General features: G+C 50.5%; 2 protein-coding genes across 2 annotated transcripts; one reads left to right on the top strand and one right to left on the bottom strand.

The window, feature by feature from the left end:
- Window positions 1-206: 206 nt before the first annotated feature.
- Window positions 207-18,647, top strand: LOC111146209 (zinc finger protein 300-like). The gene is made up of 8 exons (XM_022501651.1): window positions 207-351; window positions 448-565; window positions 5,070-5,191; window positions 5,712-5,940; window positions 7,959-9,231; window positions 14,714-14,840; window positions 15,124-15,219; window positions 16,791-18,647. Exons 5-8 carry the CDS (start codon window positions 9,064-9,066, stop codon window positions 17,870-17,872), a joined length of 1,473 nt encoding a protein of 490 aa, XP_022357359.1. The 5' UTR covers window positions 207-351; window positions 448-565; window positions 5,070-5,191; window positions 5,712-5,940; window positions 7,959-9,063; the 3' UTR covers window positions 17,873-18,647.
- A 5,128-nt stretch (window positions 18,648-23,775) lies between these two features.
- Window positions 23,776-24,753, bottom strand: LOC111145508 (olfactory receptor 10AC1-like). Its single transcript, XM_022500400.1, has one exon. It carries the CDS (start codon window positions 24,751-24,753, stop codon window positions 23,776-23,778), a length of 978 nt encoding a protein of 325 aa, XP_022356108.1.
- Window positions 24,754-26,174: the final 1,421 nt, after the last annotated feature.

The following is a 26,174-nucleotide window of genomic DNA, read 5'->3' as shown; positions in this document are numbered from 1 at the left end:
GTGGTCAGCACCTTGGACCTGGCTGGTCCTGAGGCCCCCGCAGCATCTGGGACTGGCTATTCCCTCCGCCTGAGCGGTAGAGAGGGCATGTGTGGCAGAGCCACGGCTGCTGAGCTGGCGGACGCTGGGAGGGATGCTGTGCTGGGTGGCGGGTGGTGGGGTGGGGGGGGGTCCGGTGGGCGGCTCCGTCTGACGTCTACTGGGGAGGGTCGGGGTTCCTGTCTGGTTTGGGGCGGGGGCCGTGGGCAGGCTGGTCTCACTGCTTTTCTGCCGTCCTGCAGCCAAGCCTCGTCGGAGCCCACGGTCTGCAGGGGGCTTGGTGCGGTGGACCCAGTGACAGCCGTGGCCCTGGTGAGCTGGGGGTAGCTCTACCCCCAATGGTCACCCCTCTTTCCCGACGGTGGATTTGTTTCCATCCCTTGACCTGGAGCTTCTCTGCCCATCCAGGTCCCTGAACTCCGCTGGTGTGGCCCGGCCTCCCGTGGCTGAGGAGGGACTGCTGAGGAAGGAACCCCCTCCTGTCCGACCCTCCGTCTCTCCTTCGGACCCCACGTCGCAGTCAACGGTAGGCTCTGAGCTATGAGGGCAAGAAGGAAGGATGTGAACTGATTGGTACTTCATGGATCTGCGGTGGCAGTCATCATCCGACAAACATTTGTTGAGTGTCTGGGACAGGCACTGGGGAAGCACCGAGTCCCATCCTTGGCTAGAACCCTATGGAGGTGTCCGTCCTGTGAAGAGATAAGGGCCACCAAGGTGTGGGTGCTCTGATAGTTATCCCTACTGGATGAAGGGACCCCCAGGCAGGAGGTCAGTTGCTGCTGGGGGAGGCGTGACTGAGTATCCGACTTGAAATAAGGTCTCCATGGGTGACAGGGGGCAAAAGGATTAGGGGTAGGGAACAGTCTATGCAAAGGTAAGAGGCCCCCATGAAGCGTGCAGGTACTGCTGGATTTTGTACCATGGCAGAGCCTGGGGGCAGTGTGGTGAGGCTGGAGGCTAGAGGTGGTTTTGGGGGACATATCAAGCTGGGCTAGCGGCTACAGACTGGGTTCCATTAGCACCTGAAGTGTTTTAGGCAAGGCAGTGGTGTGATGAAATTTCTCTTTTGGTGTGAATATGACCAGCAGTGAGTAGAGTTGATGTGGACTGAGCTAAGGGGGTTGGAAAAGTGAGTGGAGGAAGCCAGGCAACGCTGACGAGGGTGAGAGAAGTGGGGGTGCGCAAGTGCATCGACTGCAGAGTGTCAAAGAAGGCAGGAGGCAGACACGGTTCAGTGTAGATGGTTCTTTCCCCACACTCCACGAGGAGAGGTAGAGCCACAGTGGGGGTTCCCGGAGATGCAGAGATGGGGCTGGATCTGTCGTTCTTTGAGACTTTTTTGCTCAAGATACAGGACCCACTTGAGCCGGGGCGGGGAGGGGGTGAAGTGAAACCGGTACTATAGTTCTGCGTCTTGATGAGGCTTATCAGTTTCCATCATGACTTGAATTTGGGTCTTCTTGAAGGAGGTTTTCTTCTATCACAACCCATAATCTTTTCTGAACTGTTTTCAGCTAGTCCCTTTAGAAAAGATCTCCAAGTACAGTGAAGTGAGAAAAGGAAACTCTTTGCAGTCACCCTTTAGACGGAGGAGATGTGAAAAGTTTGTTTGCTTTGGATTTTCTAAAGATCTAACACCTTATAAGTACCATTGGAGCTATTTTAATATCAGCCCTCATTCCATTTCCCTTCCTCTATGGGTAACAACCCCTGAGATCGCTTTATTCTTACATGTTATTTACTTACTACATGTGACTGTGGTCATGAACAATATATTGTTTTGTGTGTTCATTACCTTTGCCTGTATTTCCCTGGCTGTGTCTTTTTCTCATTTATTTCTAGTATTTTTTTCATATATTCCAGATACAAATCCATTTATGGCTTATGCATGTTGCAAAAATCTTGACTAGATTTTGATTGAGACTGGTGTTTCCTTGATGGGTCTATTTCCGAGTACCGATCCATTTTATTTAATGTTTAGTGGTGGTTGGTTTTTTTCCTTGTTTTCCAGTTTTCTGTTGCTTTGTCAATTTTAGGACTTGATTTTTTCTAGGAAACTGTCCAGTTTAATTTCCGATTTATGGCATTGCATTGTCTTTAGTGATCTTGTAACTTAAAGACATCTCTGCTGTATCTGAAATTTGTCTTTTTTTCATGTTTAAAAATTGGATTTTTGACTCCTCTTGCTTTTTTGATCAATGGTGCTCGAACTTAGTCTATTTTATTAGTTTTAAACATAAACCAGTTAGTTATGTTACTAGTTTTAATCTTTTCAAAGAATTGATTGTATTTTCTTCTTCACGGTTTTTTATTTGGGCAGAGCTTCCGAAGTAAAGAAAAGTCACAATGGTAGAATGTACAGAGAATTCCTGAACACTTTTCATCTGAATTTCTCAAATGTGAGCATTTTACCACGTTTGTGTAGGGGGCTTGAGGGATTTCAGGGCCGATTGAAAAAAAAGATACGACCGTGTGACCAGGAGCACACACAAGCTTTATTTAAGCATACAAGTGAGGGTGAGGTCCCTCACAGCATGAGACCATCCAGCGGTTAGGGCCCAGGGGTCCCCTTCCCAGAAGGGAGGAGGACAAGGATACCCCTGGGTATCTCTAGCTCAGAGGTTCTTGGGGTCTCTCTAGCCACATGGTGTATTTTCTCTCTGGCTACAGATGCATGGGGTAGGCAAAGCAGGCTGGCTCTAAATGACTAAAAATCTGTTTCTATTTGGCTTGTCTTTAATATGACTGCACATTAACATTGGAGTTTGGTGCTATTGGTCTTTTGAGCGGCTGGTCTCAGCCTGCTAGGGTCCACTCTACAGAGGCCATCATTGAATCATACATAGACAACTTGCGTTCTCCTTCTTTTCCTCTCCCCTCCATACATATGCGTGTGGGTACACACTTCGTGTGAATTTCCCAAAACCAAGGCCATTGTGTCACGCAGCCACAGGATAATGATCAACACCAGGAAATTAGCACTGATACAGTACTGCTATCCACAGATCTTACTCACAATTTGCACCCGTCGTCTCAGGGAGACCCTTTCTGACTCAAGGAGATCTCCAATCATGCGCTGCTTTTATCCCTCCAGTGTCCCTTTGTCGTCTTTTCTCTGGAACAGTTCCGCAGTCTTTCCTTGTCTTCAATAGAATAGCAATTTTGACGAATCCAGGCCAGTTGTTTTGTGGAATGTTCCTCAGTGTAGTTTTGTTGAATGTCTCACCATGATTGCATTCAGGTAATACATTGGTGGCAGGATTTTTTTTTTAAGCCGTTCTATTATTTCTTTGATTTCCTCTTTTTAAAATCTCTGCTCAAAAAAAAAAAAAAAAATCTCTGCTCATACTTGTTTCTTTTATGGCTTTTGGGTTTACATTTTTCTGTGCTGGCCTCCTGCGATGCATGTTGTTAATTTTCCATTTTTATCTAATGAGTATCTTAGGGCTGTAATTTTTTGTTAAAGTATCTTAGGGCTGCACTTTTTTTTTTAAAGTGAGTCTTTGTAACTATGTCTCCATTTTGATGTGTAATATTTTTGCAGTCATTGTTATAATTCTGCATTCTTATTATTTTCCAGTTGTATTGCTTTTTGATTTAGAGAGTGGCATCTATGCAATATTCATTTTTAACATATTTGTCCAAGTTTATTCTTAGCTTTTTTAGGTCAGTTTTTATAACTATCCCAGATGTGCTTAAAAAGAATTTATATTCTCTTGTTATCAAGTGCATTCTTCTGTCTGATCCCATAGGTCAAGTTTTTAAACTGTTAATCAAATGTTGTATACACTTGCTATTTATTTTTTGTATCTGGAATCTTCATGTCTAAAAACACATGCTAGAATCTTTTCACTATGATAGGGGATTTGTTGGTTTCCCCTGCGTGTTTCACCTGTGCTTGGGCTACGTATGCCTCCCATCCGTGTGTTCGTGTGCCCAGACCCAAGATCAAGTTGGCCTCTGGCCCTTGCTTTGTCTCTGCAGTGGGTGTCTCTCTTGCTTTTTGTAATTTTTTTTTTCTTTTTTAAATGAATGTGGGGCATTGTTGGGGGGTGGGAGTGGAGACCTCTGCTCCCTTGTTGCTGTGCGTGGGGCTTGGAGGCTGGAGGTTGGTCTCTGCAAGACCGGTTAGGAGGGGACAGGGCTGGCATTTCCTGTTGCTCTGGTTACGGTCTGGCCGTGGCCTCGCTCCATGCCTTGGGTGGGCTGCTCACTGTTCCCTGCTGTTACTTTCTCTCCGTGCTGATGCTTGGCTTGTTCCTCGATGCTGCTTGGGCTGGTGGTAGGGGGCCCTGCGTCCCTGAGTCAAGGGGCTGGCACCTTGTCAGGGCTGCTGCCCCTCCCTCTGGAGTAGGAGCCTAGGACACATGCCTGCTCCCTTCCCACTGGGGAGTTTTTTCCCTCCCTTTTCCCTGTCAGGAGCTGGCAGTCTCACCTGTGCTCGGGAAGCAACAGCTTTTGTTGCCCTTCCCTTGGCGCAGTGTAAGGCTTTGTTCCTCAGAAGTTTCTGGAAGGATGGGGCTTCCCCGTGTTTTCCACAATGGCAGCCATTCTCCTCCTCCAGACCTTTGCTACCCAGGGAGTCTCTCTATGGTCTCGTGCCCAGCCCTAAGCCTTCTCCTGAGCCCCCCGCAGAGGGCTGGGTCCCAGATGACCACACACCCAGTGATTTAAAGCAACACCCACTGTCACCTCGCAGCTCTGTCCAGTCCAGAGGGACGTGACTGGCTGCGACTCCGTTCAGGTCTTCCAAGGCCAGAATCAAAGCGTGGGACTGTGGGCCTCTTCTGGGGCGCTCAGGGTACAGTCTGTTCCAGGCTCATGGGGGTCGGCAGAAGTCAGCATCCGGTGTTTTGAGGCCCAGGGCCCCTGGTTCGTAGCTTGCTGTCAGCTGAGGTTTCTCTGGGCTCTTCACACGGGCTGGCGTGGGGTCCTTCTTGTGTTTCCACTTCTCTGCCCCGAGTCAGAGGTAGATGTCCTGCCGATGTTCTCACGTGAGTCTCACCACACTGTCTGTCTATTTGCAGGTCTTCTTAGCGTCTTGGCAAAGGCTAAGGATCAGGCTGGGACCGGGTGGCTCAGTCTGCATATTCCAGCTCCTTTCTACCCCCAGACCGCCTGGAAGCAGGAGCTGAGCCTCCGCCCCACGGTAAGTTCTCAGCAGGAGAGCAGAACTTTGCCAGTCCTCAAGCCCCAGGCAACCCACCAATAGGTTAATTCTTGTAGAGGTGACCCGGGGAGCAGCAATCTACTTTGGAAGCAGGGCACCCTCTCTGAGCTCCCCCTTAGAGCTTAGGGCTGAAGCTGGAGGTCCATGCAGTACAGGGCAGCCCCCAGGAAAGCATCCCTAAAACAGCTGAGGACCTGCTTGCGGACCGTGAATTTGGGGGAATGCCATCGTTATCAGGGGATCATCTAGGATTTGGTTTAGGGGAAGGTTTGCTAGCCGGAGAGGGATCCCCTGCTTTAGGGTATGAGAAACAGGAGCAAGGGAAGGGATCCCCGCGGCTCTCGGAGGATGGCGCCCCCCACCCACCTCCCCACCCCCCATCCCCCATCCCCACTGCCCCGCACTCCACTCGTGAGACGTAGACCCTCCTCGTATAGTCCAGGCATAGAAGTTGTTTTCTTAACCTAAGAGTATTTCATTTTTCCTTCTCATGTTAAAGACGAAAGAAAATGCGCGTGAGAGCGGTGTTCAGAGCCGCCCAGCTCTCTAGAGGCCGAGCCAGCTCTAGCGCCCAGGGCTCCCGTCCGCCAGGCGGCGGCTTCCTCCCGTGCGCCTCGGGTCATCGCTAAAACCCGCCCCTTCCCACCTTCCACCCCTTCAGACCCTCCCACGGATTTCCTCTCCTCCAGGGGAAGGACTCTGATAGGCGGTCATGGAGAGAACACCCAGTAAGATGATATATTTTTATGAAATATTGAAATATTGAACAGTGAGCATATGTCGATTGTCTTAAAAAAAAAATTAGTTAAATGCCACGGTTTCAAAACGGAGCCGACCACGCGAAGGTCACTGTTAACATTGTGTGTGTTTTGTGCAGAATTTTTTTCTTTATATGTTTTTACAAAAACCCACTCCACAGGCTGAAATGGGATGTGCACAAACAGGGGAGAGAGGAGAGTGTCCCCTCTGACCAGGGTTTTGGACCCACACTCTTGGGTCCGCATTCCTGTCCTCATTTCCCTGGAGGTGCCAGGACAAAGTACTACAGACGGGGGTGGCTTGAAGCTCAGGGATGGGATCTGTCTCAGCTCAGGTTGGGCTGGGGCTGGTTCCTTCTGAGGCCGTGCTGGGGCACCTGCTCCGGGCCTCTCCCCTGCTTCTGGGGGCTTGCCAGCAGTCCTTGGCATTTCTGCCTTCATCTTCTCTGATGTTCTCCCTGCGCCCAGTTTTCCCTTTTCACAAGCATGCCAGTCTCACTGGGTTGGGGCACCCTCCATCATCATCTGCAAGGACTCTATCTCTAAATTAGGTCACATTCGGAGACACCAAAGGCTAGGATCCCCGGCATATCTTCTTGGGGGACAGAGTTCAACTCAGAACACGTCCCTGCCAGGAGGAGCTCTCTGGTAACCCAGAGTGGTTCAGTCACTTGAAGTTGTGATGAAGACCAGTCTCTCTTTGGCTGGCTGCTGTTGGTCTAGTGCACAGCTCACTCTCCCGCCCAGTTCTGAGCGTCCTCTGCTCCCCGCTGCGGGGCTGCAGGTCTTCATTCCCCAAATGGGAGGCCTGTGGTCGCTTCTGTCTCTGCTCCTCCTTAACCCTTCGTTCTCCTCATCGGACTGCTTCTTTCTCACCAGGGGCAGGGCAGGAGGAGGGGAAAATAGCACAGATGTCTCCTTGCTCGGTTCTCTTGGTTCTCTTGCTTGGTTCTCTTGGTTCTCTTGCTTGGTTCTCTTGGTTCTCTTGCTTGGTTCTCTTGGTTCTCTTGCTTGGTTCTCTTGGAGTTTCACCTGCCTAGCTGGCTGCCTTCTGTCATGCTGGAAGCTACCTGATGGCCTTTTGGGGGGGTGCAGAGCTTGTGATACCAGCCCAGGCTGTCTGGCAGATCTCGGTGCCCAGCCCCAGCTCCTGGCTCAGTGGTCCTTCTTCTCTGTGTCCTTGCAGTAGAATTCACGCCCACCTACCTTCCCGCCCTCCAGGTGCCACCAGGAACTCTCACATCCTGTTCCAACACATGGAGGCTGGCACAGGGCTCCTGGTCCTGCCCCCTCTCTTTACCTGATCACCATGGTGGCCCTTGCTGGCCTCTAACTTCTGAGTTCCTCGGTTGCAAGGCTTACTCTTGCTGCTGGGCTCCTGCATGCACAAAGCTGTCCCCGGAGAGCACGCCCCACCCCCCTTGTCTGCTGAACCACCATGTGCCCCAGAGTTCTGCACCTGGGCACACATCCAGCCCATGGTGGGGGCAATTTTACCCCCCCTACTTTCTGCAGGCTCCCTCTGGTTCTCTTGTAACCACTCCCCTTGGCATGGGAAAGAAGCAAAACCCCACGTACACCTTCAGTAGACACCTCTCCTTCTGGCATTCCTTCTCCAAAGGGAGGCATCTGTCAGGTTGGGTCTAGCAGCTCCCCTGGAGAATTTGGGGTGTTTGGGAATTTAGCTGAAACTCCTGGGACCTGGGAAAATCCCATCCATCTACCTGATACCCATCTGTGAATCACGTGTTTATGGATTACATATCCTCCTTTTTTTTCTTTCCCCCACTTACTGGTCTAGCCAGAAGCGATTTCCATGTCTGATAGTTTCTTGTATGATAGTTTAAATTGATTCGTAGCATGGCATGCTTGAATTGTATCAAACTTGACTGACTAATCTCTTATTTTTAAAAATGTAGGTAGTCTCTAATTAAAACCAAAACACCCTCAGAATTCTTTACGGAGTTTCTATAACTCTAGAGTTTTAGTGTCTCTGCAGACTTCTCGGACCCAACTCCCGTGTGTCTCTGTCCCGAGTAGGAACATACGTAAGATCAACCTCGTGTGTGTTCAGGAGAGAGATAGGTGTGGGGTCCAGTTGACGCTTCCAGCCACAGTAAATTTGCTCCTGAACCTTCGTGTTCCTGTTCCCTGGCAAAATGAGGAAAGGAGGAGGAGGGCTCAGGAGAAGCCATCAGATCTTGTCCCATATTTGGTAAGTGGCAGAGCCAGACCGGGACTGCTTCCCGGGCAGAAGTCAGCACAGATGAGCCAGGGCGGTTGTGATGAGGAGTGACAACGGACAGACCACCGGTGCGGGAGGAGGAGCGCACGGAGCCCCACATGTCCGGGGAGGGCCTGGAGGGCCACGGCTCCTTGCCCCCCGCCCGCCCTAGCTGAATTCCATTTAATGGACTCGGCCTTCAGGAACCCATTTTTATATTTTCCTGGGAGTGGTCCTCAATGACTGCCGGGGCAGGCCTGGTGACGAGCTTTGGGTTAGAAGCTTAGTAGACAACAAATGTTTTAAAAGTAACATTTATATACGAAGTGCCTGTTAGTCATAGAAAAAGTTAGGAAATTCATCTAAGGACAAAGTATTTTATAAAGTGGTCGTGACCCAACTGCCCAGAGCTAACCACTAGCTTTTTTGTCTTACATCATTTCAGAGATTGTTCTGCGTGAGCATGTGTGTGCGCATGCGTCTGTGTGTGTGGGAGCCAGTAGTTTCCGGCCACCTTTTTTTTCAGTGATGAGTATGCTGTTGCTAAAATAGTTTTCCATGATTTTATTTTCATAAGTTACATAGCGGGTTCATTTCCCTTTGGAGGTAGTGTGTTTACTCATCCTCCTTCATTGGTTGTTATTTTCTCTTTTATTTCGGAGTTTTAACAAAATGTAATAAATATCTTGGCACCTAACTCTTTGCCTAAACTCGTGACTGTTTCTTCAGAATAAATTTCTATGAATTAATTTCTGGGGAACGAGGGGAGGGGTTAATAAATGGCACACTGATGACTGAAACACAGATACATATGTGGATTAAGTAGAAAAGTCGAGAGTGGACCCCCACAAGGTGGGGTCCCCCATCACATGCCAAGGCGAGGGCATTGTATGGTGGTGGGGTCCTTGGGGGGAAGCCTGTCCTCCCCTTGTGCCTGCAGTGAGCTTGGCCTCTCACGTGCTCTCCTCTCCCCACCCCGTCTCTGCTTCCACAGGTGTCTGCTTTTCCCGGCCCATCAGGGAAGGACCATGTACCGGGTGAGTATGGCATTTCTTTTATTTATTTGTTTTAGATTTATTTATTTGATAGAGTGAGAGCACAAGCAGGAGGAGGGGCAGAGGGAGAGGGAGAAGCAGACTCCCTGCTGAGAGGGGAGCCTGACGTGGGGCTCGATCCCACGACCCTGAGATCATGACCTGAGCTGGAATGAGGAGTTAGTTAGAGGCTTAACGGACTGTGCCCACCCCCAGGTGCCCCGTGGCATTTCTTTATACTCTACTCTGCTTTACTGGGTGGGTTTGGGGATGCTTCTAAAAATGCATCCAGTGAAAACAATGCAAACAGGACCCAGGGTCACTGAAGATGGGAAATGAGTAGAAGGAGGCGGCCCTGGGCAGGGCCGGGCGGATAGAGTTAGGAGCTGCTCTATAAACTTGTGTCTGACATTGCTGGCGCTTGGAAAAGACGGATTCCATCCAATGTATGACTTGTGTTGTCTGTTGGGACTGGCATGTCAACTTCTTAGAGGAAATAAAGCTGTTTTCGGTACTGAGGAGTTCACGGGACGGGCCATGGCATGAGGAGGCAGGGTCCTCTGTAATGACCATACTGCGGCAGACGCACCAGCAAAGCTTCTGCGACTTTTTCCCCAACTAAACAGTGGGTCTTCCATCAGTGTGGAAATCCGTGAGTGTGGTTGCTTAAGGAATGAAAATTCGCACTTCTGCGTAAACAGCCTCGTGATGTCAGACTGACCTAGGGAAGACACCGCATTGTGCAGAGGAAGGAACGAGTCCCATGTTCTGCACATTCCTTCTCATAGTAAGTTCGGACACAGATGGAGAGTGAACAGCTCAGTTTCAGTCTTTGGCAGGAGCGTGCAGGGAAGATGGATAGAGCTCTCTTGGCCTTTTCTCCTGGGCTCTGAGGTTCCTCTCTTCATGACTTAGACCTCACACATCTGCCCTTGGCCCCCCTTTCTTGCGGGGTCACTGTGATCTTCAGATGTCAGTGATGTTGTCTGCTCCCAGCCTGTCTGTGTTCTCGAATTAGTCATGACGGGTCCCTCTCTTTACCCTGGGTGCAGGAACTCGTGAACAGGAAGTATGCTGGCCAGAATCCACGTTTCAAGAGCCAGAAACCCAGCTAGAACTAGTCTAGAACTAGGCAATACCTAGACCATGGGAGGAGCAGGTGTGCAGCTGGGACTCAGAGACCATCACATCGAGGAACGCAGGTGTCACATGGAGACTTTCCAGCCCCTTGCCTCTGCGTCTGTGACTTCCTTCTCATACACCAACATCATCCATGAGGCCGGAAGTAGGCATGGCCCACACCCCACCCCCAGGAGTTTTGCCAGAAATAGGAACCGAGTCCCCTCACAGAGCCAGTTTGTGTGGTCTTTGGGAGAAACTCAGACTGGCCAAGCTTAACCCACGTCTAGGGCCAAGAGGCTGGGTCAGCAGTGGGGTGCCCCCAGGAGCACCGCCTGCTCGGGGTGGGCGCAAAGGGAGCCTGCTAGCTCAAGAGGGAGCTGAGGCCTCGCGGACGAACATTACACACAGTATAGTAAGGATACAATGCAGGATGGTTAACTACAGAGCCTTGGCTGTACAGTAGATCTTCAGATCTTATTCATCTTTTGTAACAAACACTGAACCCTTGACCAGCACCTCCCCGTTTCCCTGCCCCTCCCAGCCCCTGGTACCCTCCACACTAGTCTCTAGTTCTAGGAGTTTGGCCATTCTAGAGCCCTCATTAAAGTAGGATCGTGCAGTGTCTGTCCTCCTGTGTCTGGCCTATTTCGTTCTGCATAATGTCCTCCAGGTTCATCCGTGTTGTCCAAAATGAAGGGATGTCCTTCTCTCTCATGGCCAATATTCCGTAGTATGTGCACACCACATGGTCCGTTCATCTGCTGAGGGACACTTAGGCAGTTTCCATCTCTAAGCTACTGTGAACGATGCTGCAGGAGGCATGAGAATGCAGGTATCTCCTTGAGACCCACATTCCATAAGATCACATCCTCTTCTAGCACAGAAACATTCATTTCTTCCTTCCTGCTTTGGATGCCTTTTATTTCTTTTTCTTGTCCAATTGCTCTGGCCAGACTTCTAGTACTGGGTTGAACAGGAGAGGTGAGAACGGGCCTCTTTGCCTTGTTCCAGGTCTTATATGGAAAGCTTTCACCACTGAATGTGATATTAGCTCGGGAATTTTCATAAATGGCCTTTATTGTGTTGAGGTGAGTTCTTCCTACTTCCTCAGTTTGCTGAGAGCTTTTAATCATGAAGGGTGTTGAAGTTTGCAAAATGCTTTTTATGCAGCTGTTGAGCGGATTTTGTGATCTTTATTCTTTGTTCTGTTAATGTGGTGTCTCGATTGGATTTTCATGTGTTGAACCATCCTTGCATCCCAGGGATTAAATCCTACTTGGTCATGGTGTCTGATCCTTTTACTGGGCTGTTCAATTTGATGTGCTGATATTTTGGTGAGGGTTTTTACATCTATACTTATCAGGGTTATTGGCCTGTAGTTTTCTTTTTGTGTGAGGTCTTTAGTTTTGATATCAGAGTAATGCTGGCCTTATAGAAGGAATTTGGAAGTGTTCCCTCTTTTTCTGTTTTTTTTTTGGGGGGGCCAGAATTTAAGAAGGATTGTTATTAATTATTATTTAAATTTTTGGCATAATTCACCCATGAAGTCCTGGGCTTTTCTTTGTTAGGAGTGTTTTGGTTACTTCTTCATTCTTTTTATGTGTTTCTGGTATGCCCAGGCTTTCCGTGTCTCCTTGATTCAGTATTGATAGGTTGTATTTTTTTTTTTTTTTTTAGAATTGTGTTAAATTTTTTTCTAGGTTGTCCAGTTCATAGGCATAGAATTGTGTATCATAGTTTTTCAGGATCTTTTTATTTCTCTGGCATCAACTATAATGTCTCCTCTTTCATTTCCTATTTTATTTATTCCAGTCTTCTCTTTTTTTTTTCCTTAGCTAGCCTAAGGTTTTGTCAGTTTATCATTTCAAAAAACCAACTCTTAGTTTTATTTTGTTTCTATTATTTTCTCTTCCCTATTTCATTTATTTCTGCTCTAATCTTTGTTTCTTTCTGCCAATTTGGAGCTTAGTTCTTCTTTTTCTAGAGGTACAAATTTAGATTGTTTGAGATTTTTTTTTCTCTTTTTCAATGTAGGTGTTCATTTCTACAAAATTCCCTCTTACTACTGCTTTTGTTGGATCCCTTAAGTTTTGGTCTGTTGTGTTTTCATCAGTCTTAGGATATTTTATAATTTCCTTTTTTATTTCTTCTGTGACCCAGTGGTGTTTAAAAATGTGTTATTTAATTTCCAATAATTTTGAATTTCCCCCTTTTCTATTACTGATTTCTATTTCATTTCATTGTGATTAGAAAAGATACTTGGAACAATTTTGGTCTTCTTAAGTTTGTTAAGACTTGTTTTGTGATCTAGCCTGTGATCCATCCTGGAGAACATTCTGTGTGCTCTTGACAAGAATGAGTATTCTGTTGCTGTTGGGTAGAATGTTCTGTAGATATCTCTTAGAGCTATTTGGTCTATAGCGTTGTTCATGTCTGCTGTTTTCTTGTTGATGTTCTGTCTAGATGACCTACCCATTATTGAGAGTGGACTAGTTAAGCCCCTTACTGGTATTGTAACGCTTTCTGTTTCTCCCTTGTGATTTATCAATGTTTGCTTTATATATTTAGGTCTTTTGATGTTGGGTGCATATGTATTTAAAATTATTATATCTTTCTGTTGAATGGACCCTTTTATAATTATAAAAGGACTTTGTCTCTTGTGACAGTATTTGACTTAAAGGCTATCTTGTCTGATACAAGTATAACCAGACCAGCTCTCTTTTGGTTACTACTTCGTGGCATGGGACATCTTTCTTCATCCCTTCACTCTTACCCAATATGTGTCCTGAAGTCTAAAGTGAGTCTCTTGCAGACAGCATATACTTGGGTCTTTTTTTTTTTTTTAATCTATTCAGCCACTCTATGTGTTTTAATTTGGTGAGTGGAGTTTATTTACATTTAAAGTGATTAATGGTAGGTAAGGACTTACTATTGCCACTTTGTTCATTGTTTTCTGTTCTGTAGTTTCTTTGTTCCCCTCCTCCTCTCTTGTCTTTATTGTGGTTTGAGAATATCTTATAGGGATATGTTTTGATTTTTTCCTCTTTATTTTTGTGTATCTATTGTAGGGTTTTTTGTTTTGTTTTTTTTTTTTTTTGGTGTGATTACCATGAGGCTTGCACTGAATATTTTAGACCTTTAGCAGTCTCTTTTAGCCTCATAACAACTTAACTTCAATCACATATGGCAACTCTACACTTTACTTCCTCACACATTCAGGCTTTGTTACTTATGTCAGATTTTACTTCGTTTTATATTGTGTTTCCATTAGTAAATCTGATTATAGTTATTCTTATGTTTTTGTCTTTTAACTTCCATATTTGTGTTAAACATGATTTACATATGGTTACAGTCTTACCACATTCAATATAAAATAATTTGTTGTTTTGGTCCTTAATTCATCCAGAGAGAGAAGATGAAGGAGAAGAGAAAAGAGAGCCAAGCCCTGTTCTGCATGTGTAGAATCCTTTTGTTCTTTTCCTCTTGTTGCCACCTTAATTTTGACAATATCTCATGTCATGATTGTAATTGTGCCCTAATTTTATTTACTCATTCTCTCCCAGTGATTCCCTACCTTTTTCTACATCCCGTCATCTCTTGTAGCTCCGCTCCTTAAATACCGTGATGGGAGTCCCCATTGTCTTGTAGGAGAAAAACCCTTTGTCTTGTGATGTATGCGCTCGTGTGCTTGCTTTCTCTCTCTCTCTCTCTCTCTCTCTCTCTCTCACACACACACACACACACACACACACACACAAATTCTACATTGACATTCCCAAGTATTTGCACTTCCTGCCAGATGTTTTTGTGACGCCTTGCTTTTGCTCATGCCATGCCTCTTGATAGGAAATGCCCTTCAGGGGTAGCACATCAGGACGTGCTGTTGATCTTTCATGATTCTGCACAAAGGCAGCCTCCAGTGAAGCTTAACTTGACATCAGACATTTGACTGCTGTCTTTGTTCTGTCCTTAATATACTTCCATCATAGCCATATGGGAGTCTTAACGTTTATCTCGCTCCACCAGACTCCAGAAGCTGTCAGAGCAAGAGTAATGCTGCGTTCAGCTTTCAACCCCAAGCACCAAGCAGAATGCCATTAACCTATAATCTTCTATAGATGCTCACACACTGAATGAATGAATGCATGAATGCATGAATAGAGATCCAGAAGCGAGATCTTTCCTAATGAGCTTTTTCTTCTCTTCCACAAAATATAGTACAGAGTTAGGGGCATGTTAAGTTCCCAAATCACTTAACATGGGGAAACCTGACATCAAAAGTGTTAACACCCATCACTGCTACACCTTTGCCATGGTGCTCTGTGCCAAGCATTCCAGATTAATCAGGAATGTGTTGTTCCAGCGGTCGTTGTCATTCAGAGACGTGGCTGTGGGCTTCACCCGGAAGGAATGGCAGCAGCTGGACCCCACACAGAGGATGCTGTACCGGGATGTGATGCTGGAGAACTATAGCCACCTGGTCTCAGTGGGTGAGGCGAGCTTTCCATGTTTCCCAGTTCTATCCGAGCTCCTTTCTTTTCTCGCTTACGCAAAAATTCTCAAGGACTAAGCATGTCTGGCCTTGGGTTTCAGTTCAATAATGCTCTGGCTCTCATCTCGCCCGCGTTATTTGTGAATTTACCTCCCAAGTTAGAAACCCATTCTTCAGCCAAGATGGAAGTGTTTGTTGAGCCCCCTGCACCTTCTGCTTCCTTAGATGGCCCACGTGGCTTGGCATAGATCCTCATAACCAGGGATATTTCTCATCAACAGGGTATCAAGTCACCAAACCAGCTGTGATCTCCAGGTTGGAGCAAGGGCAAGAACCATGGATGGAGGAGGAAGAAATCCTCAGATGGAGCTTTCCAGGTGAGAGAGGACCAGCTTGCAGGGCAGGGTGGGGTGAGTGGACATCTGGTTGGTCACAGAGCTGAACTTGAGGTGGGTTTCAGGCTTCTTAAAAAGCCTTGGATCTTTGCAAGCAGTTGTGGAAGTCTTGGCCCAAGACCTTGAGTTGCCCCAAATGACTCCCACTACCTGCACACATCACGTGATGATACGGGATCACACTCCTTTCCCTGGGTTTTAGAGAAAGACCTATTCTATCTTTATTCTTTTATTTTGACCCCACTGTCCCCATCTGAGACCTTGCTTGCTCAGTTTTTCTCTAGAATCTTCAGTCTGACCCTTTCTCCCATGGTTGTGAAACTGATTTCCTCATGTTTTCAGGGATTTGTAGATCGCCCCTATTTTAAAATAACTTATTTTTTACCACTCATTTTTATTTTGTTGTCTTTTCTTTTACTGCAAAATGCCTCAGAAACTTAGTTTCTCCCTTTTATGTGACTTTAAATGACTCTTCTTTCAAAACTATGTAACATGGCTCCATTTTGCTTAATGGGTCATAAATTCCTTTCTCCCTGTCCCAGTATAATCCCAAGAGGAGAAGAGTGTTTATCTTATTTGTCCTTATTCTGTGGGACACACATGGTGGTCACTGACTCTTCCTTCCCTCTTCCTTCTGGGACCATTTTTCCTTCCAGGATCTTTTATCAAACATTTGTTTCAGGGACGTTGTTATTAATCAGGGATGCACACCAGAATCACCTGGGGAGCTTTAAAAACACCCCCTGGCTGGGTCCCAACCTGGGACACCATGATATAGGCAGGGTGGAAGGTCAGTAGGCATTGATTTTGTCCATTAGGAGTTTGGCGGTGGGACTCAAGGAACTGCAACATTTCTAAACTAAGGATCTCCTTGGCTGCTCTGGGACTGGGTATGAGAAGTAAACTAGCGGGTACAGTTTGTGGTTTAAAATGAAACGAAGCTAAAAGCAAATGAGGATGCAAGCACGGGATGCAGAATCCCACATTTAAGAACCTCCACCTGGTTGCCACAGTGACGGGGACACCAACAGGCCCCCTACCTTTCCAGTTTTTCTCTCATTCCCTTTTACTTGCGTGTCCTCACCTTCCCAATTGACTGTGTCAAACTCATTAATAGCAAAGCTACGTATATTTACTGTCCACAGTAAATCCCTCTTTCCAGTATCCCACTTTTTCCTTTCAAAAGCCAAGGGATATGGCGCCTGGGTGGCTCAGCAGTCAGGCATCTGACTCTTGATTTCAGCTTGGGTTGTGAGATCGAGCCCCGTGTGGGGCGCTGTGCTTGGCGTGGCGTCTGCTTGGGATTCTCTCTCCCTCTCCCTCTGGCCCTACCACTCAGGCTCACTTTTAGATAAGTAAATCTTAAAAAGAAAAAAAAAGCCAAGAGACTAGAACGTGTTTGTAGTAGGTTTATGATTGTGATGATTGAATCTTGGCAATGAGGTGTGAAACCACAAAGTTAATCTTCTTCCTAAGTGTTTGTGAAATCATTTAGTTTTGGGTCTTGACCCTTGAAGGATTAACAAGTGTGTGTCATTATTTTTTTCCCCTAGAAGAAATTTTGCAGGTTGACCACCCAGTAGGAAAACCACAGGAACACCAAGACCAACTTCTGAGGCACGTTGCGTTCCTAGACAAGCAAGAACAGACAAAGAAAGGGCACCACGAGTGCAACCCAATTGAAAAGACAGTTGTGTCCTGTCAGGACACAAACCTTGCTCCTTCAAAACAGCAGGTCCATACATGTGACTCGTGTGGAAGGAGGCTACCATGCAATGTAGACGTCAGCCCCAATGCCTACCTTGCAAGAAGGCGATTTGAGTGTGACGGACAGGGGAACTTGTTTCTCTACTCCAAGCTTGAAACACCCCCTTCTGGAGGGCGGCCACGTGAGTGTGACCAGTGTCGGAAAGCCCTCCGCGGGGACCAGGCCCGGAGTGCCCACTGGGGAGCTGGCGGCGCCGAGAGAGCCCACAGGTGCCCGCGTTGTGGGAAAGGCTTCTCCTATGAATCAGAACTCAGGACACACCTGGATGTGCACGGGGGTGAGCAGCCCCCTGCGCATGGGGCCCAGGGGCTAGGCTGCAGGGTTAGCCGGGGAGGTCACCCCAGAGAGAAACCCGGGGGGGATGGCAGCGGCGGGACGATGCCATCACAGAAGACGAGCCTGTCATTTCCTGCCGCGGCTCTTGCCGGAGGGAAGCCGTACAAGTGCTCCGAGTGCGAGAAGACCTTCTCCCACAAGTCCCGCCTCATCGAGCACCACCGGTCCCACACCGGGGAGAAGCCCTACGGCTGCAAAGAGTGCGGGAAGTCGTTCTCGCGCAAGTCGTGCCTCATCATCCACTTCCGGACCCACACCGGGGAGAAGCCCTACGGCTGCGGCGAGTGTGGGAAAGCCTTCTTCCAGAAGTCCCACCTCATCCTGCACCAGAGGACTCACACGGGCGAGAAGCCCTACAAGTGCAGCGAGTGTGGGAAAGCCTTCTCGCAGAACTCCTGCCTCATCATACACAAGCGAACTCACATGGGCAAGAAGCCCTACGAGTGCTCCGAGTGTGGGAAGACCTTCTCCCAGAAGGCCAACCTCATCCGCCACCACAGAATCCACACCCGGGAGAAGCTGTACGGGTGAGGGGAGAGCGGGGGCTTCAGCTCCCGAGTGCCGGCGTGTCGGTGGCGGTCGCACCTCTGGAGGTTGTGAGTGTGGAAAACCCTTCCGCAGGAAGTCCAGTGCTGTGGGTGTGCGGAGATGCAAACCCAGGGGAGACTGGACTAGTCAGGAGAATCAGGAAGGGCCCGTCTCTTAAAACCAATGAATGATGCTCTAGAGTGATACATTTGTACAGAGTATACCTCATTATAAAGTCTATCTGCATTAACTGTGGCTATAGGGCTTTGAAATCTGTGACTAAATTAAATCATTAAGACAATAGGTCTAATAAACATCAGAGCAATCCCAGGGGGCACATAGCGGGTCTGTTCCTGAGGACGCAGCCTAGAAAGAGTCTGATTTGTTTTAAGCCACGTTGGTAATTGATTGTAAGTGTGAGCTTGTCAGGCAGACACACTGGAGTGGATGGAATTACCTGTACCGGGACGTCCCACATGAAATCATGCCCTTTTGTCTCTGTGACGTACTCTGTACCCAGAGCAGCAGGAGCTTATTAGGCCAGGACTCCAGACCCCAGACCAACATCCCATCCCATTTTTTGCTTGCTTGCTGGATCTGAATACCAGCCATTTCCTGACCTCTCCTGACGATCTCTCTGCCCACTGGTTCATAATCAGGTTTCCTATCGTGTAAGGTTAGAGCTCCCTTTCCTGGCAAAACGGTGGGCCACCTGAGGCGAAAGCCATTCCACCATAAGTGACCAGAAATGATGGCCGGTAACAGATAAGATTCTTTTATTTTATTTTATTTTATTTTTTTAAATTTTATTTATTTATTTCACAGAGAGAGATCACAAGTAGGCAGAGAGGCAGGCAGAGAGAGATAGAGGAGGAAGCGGGCTCTCCGCCAAGCAGAGAGCCCGATGTGGGACTCGATCCCAGGACCCTGAGATCATGACCTGAGCTGAAGGCAGAGGCTTTAAACCACTGACCCACCCAGGTGCCCCGATAAGATTCTTTTAAATGCATAGGTGGGCTGGCAAGAAAACTCGTGCAGTGTCCAGGTGCCAGCAAGGCAAGCTGAGCGGAGAGCCAAAGATGCTGTTGGAGGCCAGAAGCTGGAGTTGCCCCGAGGGTTTAACTTGGTTTACCCCAAAGCTCGGGTGTTCGAGACCAAAGGAGGACGCAAGGCAAGGCCGTGGGGCACACAAGGCGAAGAGTGGGTCCTGAAGTAACTTACAGAGTCAGAGATTTCAGAAGTCAGTACACGCAGGGAAAGGGGGAGGGCTAGCGAAAAGTCTCCCTTGCTCCGGAACCTTGTCTGTCTCTCCTTTGGGCTCTGACGGGGAAAGGTTTACCCGGATGATTCATGAGCTCTGACCAGCATCCTGTGTGAGTCAGAATTTGGAATTCCTCTTATTCCTGTCCCAGTCTTAAAACTAAGCAGTCAATATAGAAATTTGCCCCGTTTTGAAACAGATGACAGAAGCAAACACAATACATTTTGGAGGGGAACACCCTCAACCCACATTTGCCGGCGTTTTGACATACAAAACCCTACATGACTTCATAATCCCCAGCTGCAAAACACGAAGGACCAAGCTACAGCGAGACGGATAACAGACACTTAAAATAATGTCCAGTATTTTAGGGTCATGGAAACACAAAATTCTAGAGAAATAACTACCTTCACAAATGATTGAAAGCAAAGACTTAAAACCACACGACAGCAAGGCACAAAGCCAGAGAGCTGGTCTCTGGCCCGGGAGCTCACAGAGTGTCTAGAAATGAGAAATATGGGTATTGCAACGTGAACACCAAAATGCTGAGTGGAAAGCCCAGCGGGAGGCGATACTCAGCTGCAGAGAAAGGGAACAGAGTGGAGCAAAGCAGATTCCTAGGAGTCCGTCTACAGAGAAGCATCTAGATTAAAACGCTACAAGCAAGCAGGAGTTCCTAAGAGGCAGACTTAGGAAGACGAGAAAACACGGCTCGGATCTGACAAGATGTGAGCTCACAGGCTCAGGCATCCTGTGCCCAGGCGGGTGAACAGTAAATTCGCATCTGAGATACCCACCTGTACCTGTCGACAGCCGGCTAAGTTGCTCCGAGGTATCGCAGCTCCACACCCAAAACATCTGGCCGAGCCATCTTCGGGGACCCGCCGTCTGCGGGGACCCGACACTGTCGCCGGCCCCCGGATCGCAGCCGCAAAGCCACGAGCAAATGTGAGGTCCCGCATGCTGCCTCCCACGTCCTTGCGAGCTGCAGACTCCTCTGCTCGCCAGCGCTTGTCTGCCTTATGCACCCCTTAGCCAAGACCCCGTGGCGCTTACCTAAACCCAGCTTCTCTGGTTTGAATGGACCAGTGTGGTCCTAGCCTATGGGCCCTAATAAAGTTGTGTGCCCTGGGTCCAGTCTCTTTCTGCTTTCTGCCTTGATGTCCCCGTGTGGCCCCTCCAGGTCTGCTGTGTACTTCTCGCCCTGCCCCCAGGGCCCCGTGAATAATAAATGTCTCTGTTTCCCGTTCTCCTGTGGCCTGCTGTTGAACCCACCGACCACCAGTGCTCCTCTTAACAAGTGTTAGTTCAACAAAGTCCTAACAGCTGGCCCCAGGAACAGGCTGGGAGGGTCCGCGGGGAATGCCTTTTCCTGTTCCTGGCTGGCTAACTGGCTCTGCCGGCTGGGCCGGTCTGTCTGGGGTCCCGCGCTTGCTGGCCTCAGCGGGCGCTGCTTTGCCCCGAGGATGCTGATCGTGCAGAGTCCTTCCCATCCCAAAGTGCGAGCTGGGAAAGAAGCCACCAGAGTCCTCCTGGACTCGGGCAGACTGAGGCGGGGGGTGGGTTTGAGATGCGTGGGTCTGTCTTCTACCTGTTGATGCCCCAACGAGTTCCCCCAGCGGGTGCCGGGCCTCAAGTGAGCGAGCTTCCCCTCTCTGAGCACCTGCCTGACTGAGGCTCTGAGCACTTGTTGCCTGGGGTAATGGCCAGGACAGGAGTATGGGCTACAGTAGAGGGGCCTTATGTGCCCTCAGAGGACAGAGAGACTCCCCTTCCCCGCCAGCTGTGCTCCCAGGTGGCCCGGGGACTCCTAATCTTTCCTGGTGCCGTAGGGACCTTCGCATTCAGGGACCTGTGTGCCCTCTGTTGCTGTACACCTTGGCCCTCGACCCTGTGGGTTATTGTGGATCCCACCCCGGGCACATGGTGGCAAGGGATCTAGTGGCCTGATGCCAATGGTCCAAGCGCCCCCTGCAAGGCCCAAGGAGGTTAGCAAGCTCCTCGCTAAAGTCAAAGCCCACAGACGTGGCCCTGGGCTGGTCAGCTTTCAGGACGCCGACATGCCAGGCCTGGGGGTCCTCCCGGGACCTCTCACTGTCACATTGCTGCAAGTTCCTCATATTCTGGGGAGGCTGACGGGGATACCCCGGAGAGGGAAGGGGCCATGGGGGGACAGCCACTGCAGACCTTTCCAGTAAGGGTCTGTAAGGTCAGATCGGTGGGGGATGGTGGAGAATCTGAAACTGGAAAGTGTCACGTGTCTGAAATCTGCTAAGAGAGTAAGTCTTCAACGTTCTCATCGCAAGGGGGAAAGTGCGGCGAGTGTGAGATGATGTTAACTGGGCTTGTGATCGTGTTACACTATACGCATCTATCAAACTGTGCTGTACAACTGAGATTACTGTCATTACGTATCACTGATATCTCCAACATCAGTAGATAAAGGAAAAAAGAACCCATAACTCGAAACTTGATGTGTCTCGAGACTCGCCAGATTCTAAAGGACCTTGTGCAGCAGGAGGGGTTCGGACAGCTCCCGGCTGCTCGGTGGTGCACACCCAGTGGGGCGCCCCTCCTCTAAGCCCAGCCCCAGAGCCAAGCTGAACCAGACCCACGCACAACCACAGACGGCCACGCACCGGCCCTTCAGAATACAAGACCTTCTCCTACCTGGTGGTTTCGGGGGCAGGGGTGGGAGTTGCCTCTGGTGCCTGGAGCCAGAACTCCTATGTGCATCGGGACAGCCCGTTCTCCTCCTAGCACCGGCCTGAGGGAGACACGGAAGGTGACAAAGCACGCGGCGTGGGTGGGCGGATAGCCACACAGAGACCCCCCGCCCCCGGCACAAGCCATCGAAGCAGTTGGGAACCCTGTGTGGCCTCACATATTCCCTTCTTCCCGGGCTCCAAGGCAGCCCCTATAGATGGGCCATTTCCCCAGCCTCTCAGACTTCCAGTGTCTAAATGGGACTCTAGGGAGGGGGAATGTTTCTTGGAAGAGTTCCCTCCCGCACGATCTGGACCTCTGGCCCTGGTACAATCAGGTCTGCCGAGTTTTCTAGACGCAGTTAGGACACCAAGTTACAAGCTCGCTGCTTCCGAGGCTCCTCGCATTGATCGGTAAGTTGGGCCCCAGAATTGGCCCCTGAGGTTTTCATCCAGTTCTGACACTCTGACAACAGACCCCAGAGGAGGACTCCATTGGACAGATTCTTGCTCTTGGTAGGACTCCAGAGCTTTGCCCCGGGCCTGTAGCCCGTATGTGAGACCCCCAGAGAACCCAGGAGCTCGCCCATGGTTTGTTCCTCCCATCACATATTTATTAAGAACCACCAAGTTCATGGATCGGGAACTAGAAGGGCAGGGTCTGAGGTCTGGCTTTAGGGAGCTCACCCTGTAGTTGCGCGGGGGGGTGTGGGTAGGCGAGCGGGAAGGGAGGCACATGCTGAAATTCTATTTTGGCGTCGCAGCCTCTGTCATCGAGAGGAGGAAGACATGTTCATAGGTGGAAGGAGAGGAAGAAAGTGTACCAGGGGCATAAAGCAGCAGGAGCAGAGTCAGGGCAATCCCGAAGTCTTGCCGTACTTGGCGAACAGTTGAACCAGCTGTGGTTTACTTTATAGACGGCAAAGTGCACAGACCTGATGTAAGCATCTTGATGGGGATTTGTACCCATGTATGCCCATGTCATGACCAGCCAGATCTAAATACAGAACTTCTCCGGTGCCTGTGCCAACCCAGACCCTTCTCCCAGGTAACCCCTGTTACGGTACCAGCCACCACTGATGAGTCTGTTGTTGGCCTTATGAGCAGGGAGGCATCTGGTGCGCATTCTCCGAGCCTCGCTTCTCATACTGTGTCATGGCTGTGTCTGCCAACAGGAACGTGTGTCTCTTTCTTATTGTTGTGTACAATTCTGTCGCGTGAATATGCCACAAAGTTGTTGGTGTCTAGTTCTTTCTTTCTTTTTTTTTTTTTTTTTTAGAGGAGGAGAGAGAGTGGGTGGGGGGAGGGCAGAGGTGGAGGGAGGGAGAGAATCTTCAGTGAACTCCACGCCCCGCACGGAGCCCAATGTGGGGCTTGAACTCATGACACTAAGATCATGACCTGAGCCAAGATCAAGTGTCAGAGGCTTCACCGACTGAGCCACCCAGGCGCCCCATCTTTGTGTCAATTCCATGTTCACGAACACTTGGCTTGTTTTCGGTTTTTGTCTATTATCGATAACGCAGCTGTAAACCTCTTGCACATGCACTCATTTCTCTTCAAATGGATGCTGTGTGGCCAGACGTCAGAGCCGCTGTTCTCAGCCAGGGCTGACCTCGTCCCTTGGGTGATGTTTGGCCACGTCTGGTGACAGTTTGGGGCATCTCAAGTGTGGGGGAGCGGTGGTGTGTTCCTGGCATCTACTGGGTAGGGACAAGGGCTGCGGAATATCCCACAGTGCGTGGTCACCAGCAGGAACTGTTCAGCTTGAAATGTGCATGGACGCCAAAGAACCAGGTTGTGGTCCGATTTTGGAGTCCTCATACACTGTACACCGTGTTTCCATCTAGCCTATCCTGGGGAGCCACAGATGGCTCTGGAGCAGTGAGGTTCCCCTCAATGAAGGAGATCTCAGGACAGTCATCCCCTGGCTCGCACTGTTAGTTGATGTCAGCCTGGTGGACGGTCCCCGGCGTCCTGCCGCTGACTGCCCGCTGCAGGGCACCCTGCACATCCCGGTTCCGCAGCGTGTAGATGGCGGGGTAGAGCAGCGGCGTGAGGCTGATGTAGATGAGCGAGACCAGTTTGTCCTCCTCGAGGTCACGGCTGCTCAGGGGTCTGGCGTACATGGCCGTGGCACAGCCGTAGTGGAGCACGGCCACCGTGAGGTGTGACGCCACCGTGTTGAAGGCCTTGCGGCGGCCAGCAGGGCCCCCAACGCCCAGGATGACCACCAGCACCCTGGTGTAGGACAGCAGGATCAGGGCCAGGGGCAGCACCAGCAGCAGCAGGCAAGCCGCCAGCAGGACCCGCTCCTGCAGCTGGCGGTTCCCGCACGCCAGCACCAACACTGCCGGGAGGTCACAGAAGACGTGGTTGACGAGGCCACCCCGGCAGAAGGGCAGCTGGAAAATGGCTGTGGTGAGCCCCAAGGCCAGGATAGAGCCCCCAGCACAGCAGGAGGCGAGGAGGCACCAGCAGAGCCCCGTGGTCATGAGCTGGGTGTAGGAGAGGGGGCGGCAGATGGCCAGGTAGCGGTCTAGGGCCATGGCAGCCAGCAGCAGGCACTCGGAGCCTCCCAGCGCCACAAAGAGGCCCATCTGGGCAGCGCAGGTGGCTCGGGCCACCACCTGGCCCCCCCGCGGCAGCAGGAAGCCGGCGAGCATGTGCGGGGTCAGCACCAGCGTGTAGGCCACCTCCACAGTGGACAGTGCCCCCAGAAAGAAGTACATGGGGGTGCGCAGGGCAGGCTCCAGGATGGCCAGGCCCAGGATGAGCAGGTTTCCTGCCAGCGTGGCTAGATAGAGCGGCAGGAGGAAGGCAAAGAGCAGCAGCCGCAGCCCCTGGGGCCACCCGGAGAAGCCCAGGATCACGAACTCCCGTGCCGCGGTCCAGTTGGATTCTGGCCAAGAGCTCATGTCGGGACCTGCGGGGGGACAGGCAGGCGGGCCAGAGAGGAGGGTCGCGGGGGTGCATCCCTCCCAGAAAACACACGGACGGTCCCCACGCCCCTTCTACCGGTGACACCGGGCTTCGTCCCCAAACTGGCACTTTCTGCCCCTTGCTGCCCTCAGCCCAGCGTCCCCCAGGAATTCAGATGTCTGGAGCCACTGTCCGCTCTTCCTCTGGCTTCCGCGCCCTGTGCACCCAGGGGTCTCTGTACACCTGTCCACCCAGTCCCCAGGTCCGTCCAGCATTTGGAACCCATAGCTCCTGTACCCGACGGGCCAGCCTTACAGGGAGGAAGGTGGGGATAGGCACCTGAGTGGACAGTGGCCTGAGGGGTCTGATTTCTGAAGGGACGGGCTCTTTCCCGAGCAGCTGGTTCTGGGGTATGGACATGGTCGCTCCTGGGACAAAGCCCGGGGTGAGGTGCTGGAGCAGCACCAGAGTCTCCTGTTCCCAGAGGCCCATCCTACCACCTGCACTCACCCATCCTGGGGAGGTCACACCCCAGGCTCTCCAAGGACAGACCACACACCCTCCTGCCCTCACCTGCCCTGGCCATTGTCTTTTGTCTTATTTATGTCTTCCGCTCTCCCCTTAGGGGGACTCAGGACACCCCCATGGTCGTCCTGGGCCCGTCCATTCTGACTCCATCCCGGGGAAGATGCGCACCTGCTCCGTGTTACGGCGGACAGCAGCCTTCATGAGCGGCAGCGCTCGCACCCGCGGCCCCAGCCGTGATGTGCAGCCCGAGGCCCCGCAGACCCTCTCCTTTCTCTGAGCCGAAGACCACCAGTAATACTGCCCACACCCCTGCCCACACTTCCAACTCAATCTGTCCTGAACTACTTACTGCATCACTTCTTGAGGAAACTTCCTTGCCCTTATGTGGAAGGAGCCAGCCGCGGGCTCAGTTCCGAAGTCAGAGGTCACTGCGGATGGGCACCCCTCCGCACCCCTGCAGGACAGCTGGGCAGGAGACCTCTGTTCTCTCCCCGCTCAGGCTTCCTCTCCCCCAGGGATCACAGCGGACCCCCACCGGCCCTCCTGCCTTTAGCACCGCCCACCTGAAGGACCCTCCGAAGACAGACAATTCCTCGCTTAACTCTCCCTTCTTTGCCCTTCCGTGTGACTTCTGACTTTGCCTCACGGACATCACGGGCTCCGCGTGGAGTGCGTGACACGCCTGTCCTGAGCAGACCTGTCCCTGCACACGGGGGCCGGGTGGGGGGGGGGCTTCCTGGAACACCCTGCGGTCCCCACATTACTTATAGGGAAGAGCTGGGCTGACGTCACACGTGACGCGTGGGTGAGGACCCCTGTCTTCCAGGTGTCACCCTCTTGTCCCACAGTTGTCATGGCAACTGTGCTAAACTCGGGCTCCTGGGTTGGA

Source organism: Enhydra lutris, unplaced genomic scaffold (assembly GCF_002288905.1).
Source record: "Enhydra lutris kenyoni isolate GAN:26980312 unplaced genomic scaffold, ASM228890v2 scaffoldscaffold13, whole genome shotgun sequence".
In the NCBI taxonomy this organism is placed as follows: Eukaryota; Metazoa; Chordata; class Mammalia; order Carnivora; family Mustelidae; genus Enhydra; species Enhydra lutris.
The sequence above is the reverse complement of the archived record's forward strand: the minus strand, read 5'-3'. Positions and strand labels throughout refer to the sequence as shown.

Coding starts and splice junctions, on each gene's coding strand:
- LOC111146209 (XM_022501651.1), top strand. CDS start 9,064: ATGCCAAGGCGAGGGCATTGTATGGTGGTGGGGTCCTTGGGGGGAAGC. Junction 14,841..15,123: donor TAGCCACCTGGTCTCAGTGG/GTGAGGCGAGCT, acceptor TCTCATCAACAG/GGTATCAAGTCACCAAACCA. Junction 15,220..16,790: donor CCTCAGATGGAGCTTTCCAG/GTGAGAGAGGAC, acceptor TTTTTCCCCTAG/AAGAAATTTTGCAGGTTGAC.
- LOC111145508 (XM_022500400.1), bottom strand. CDS start 24,753: ATGAGCTCTTGGCCAGAATCCAACTGGACCGCGGCACGGGAGTTCGTG.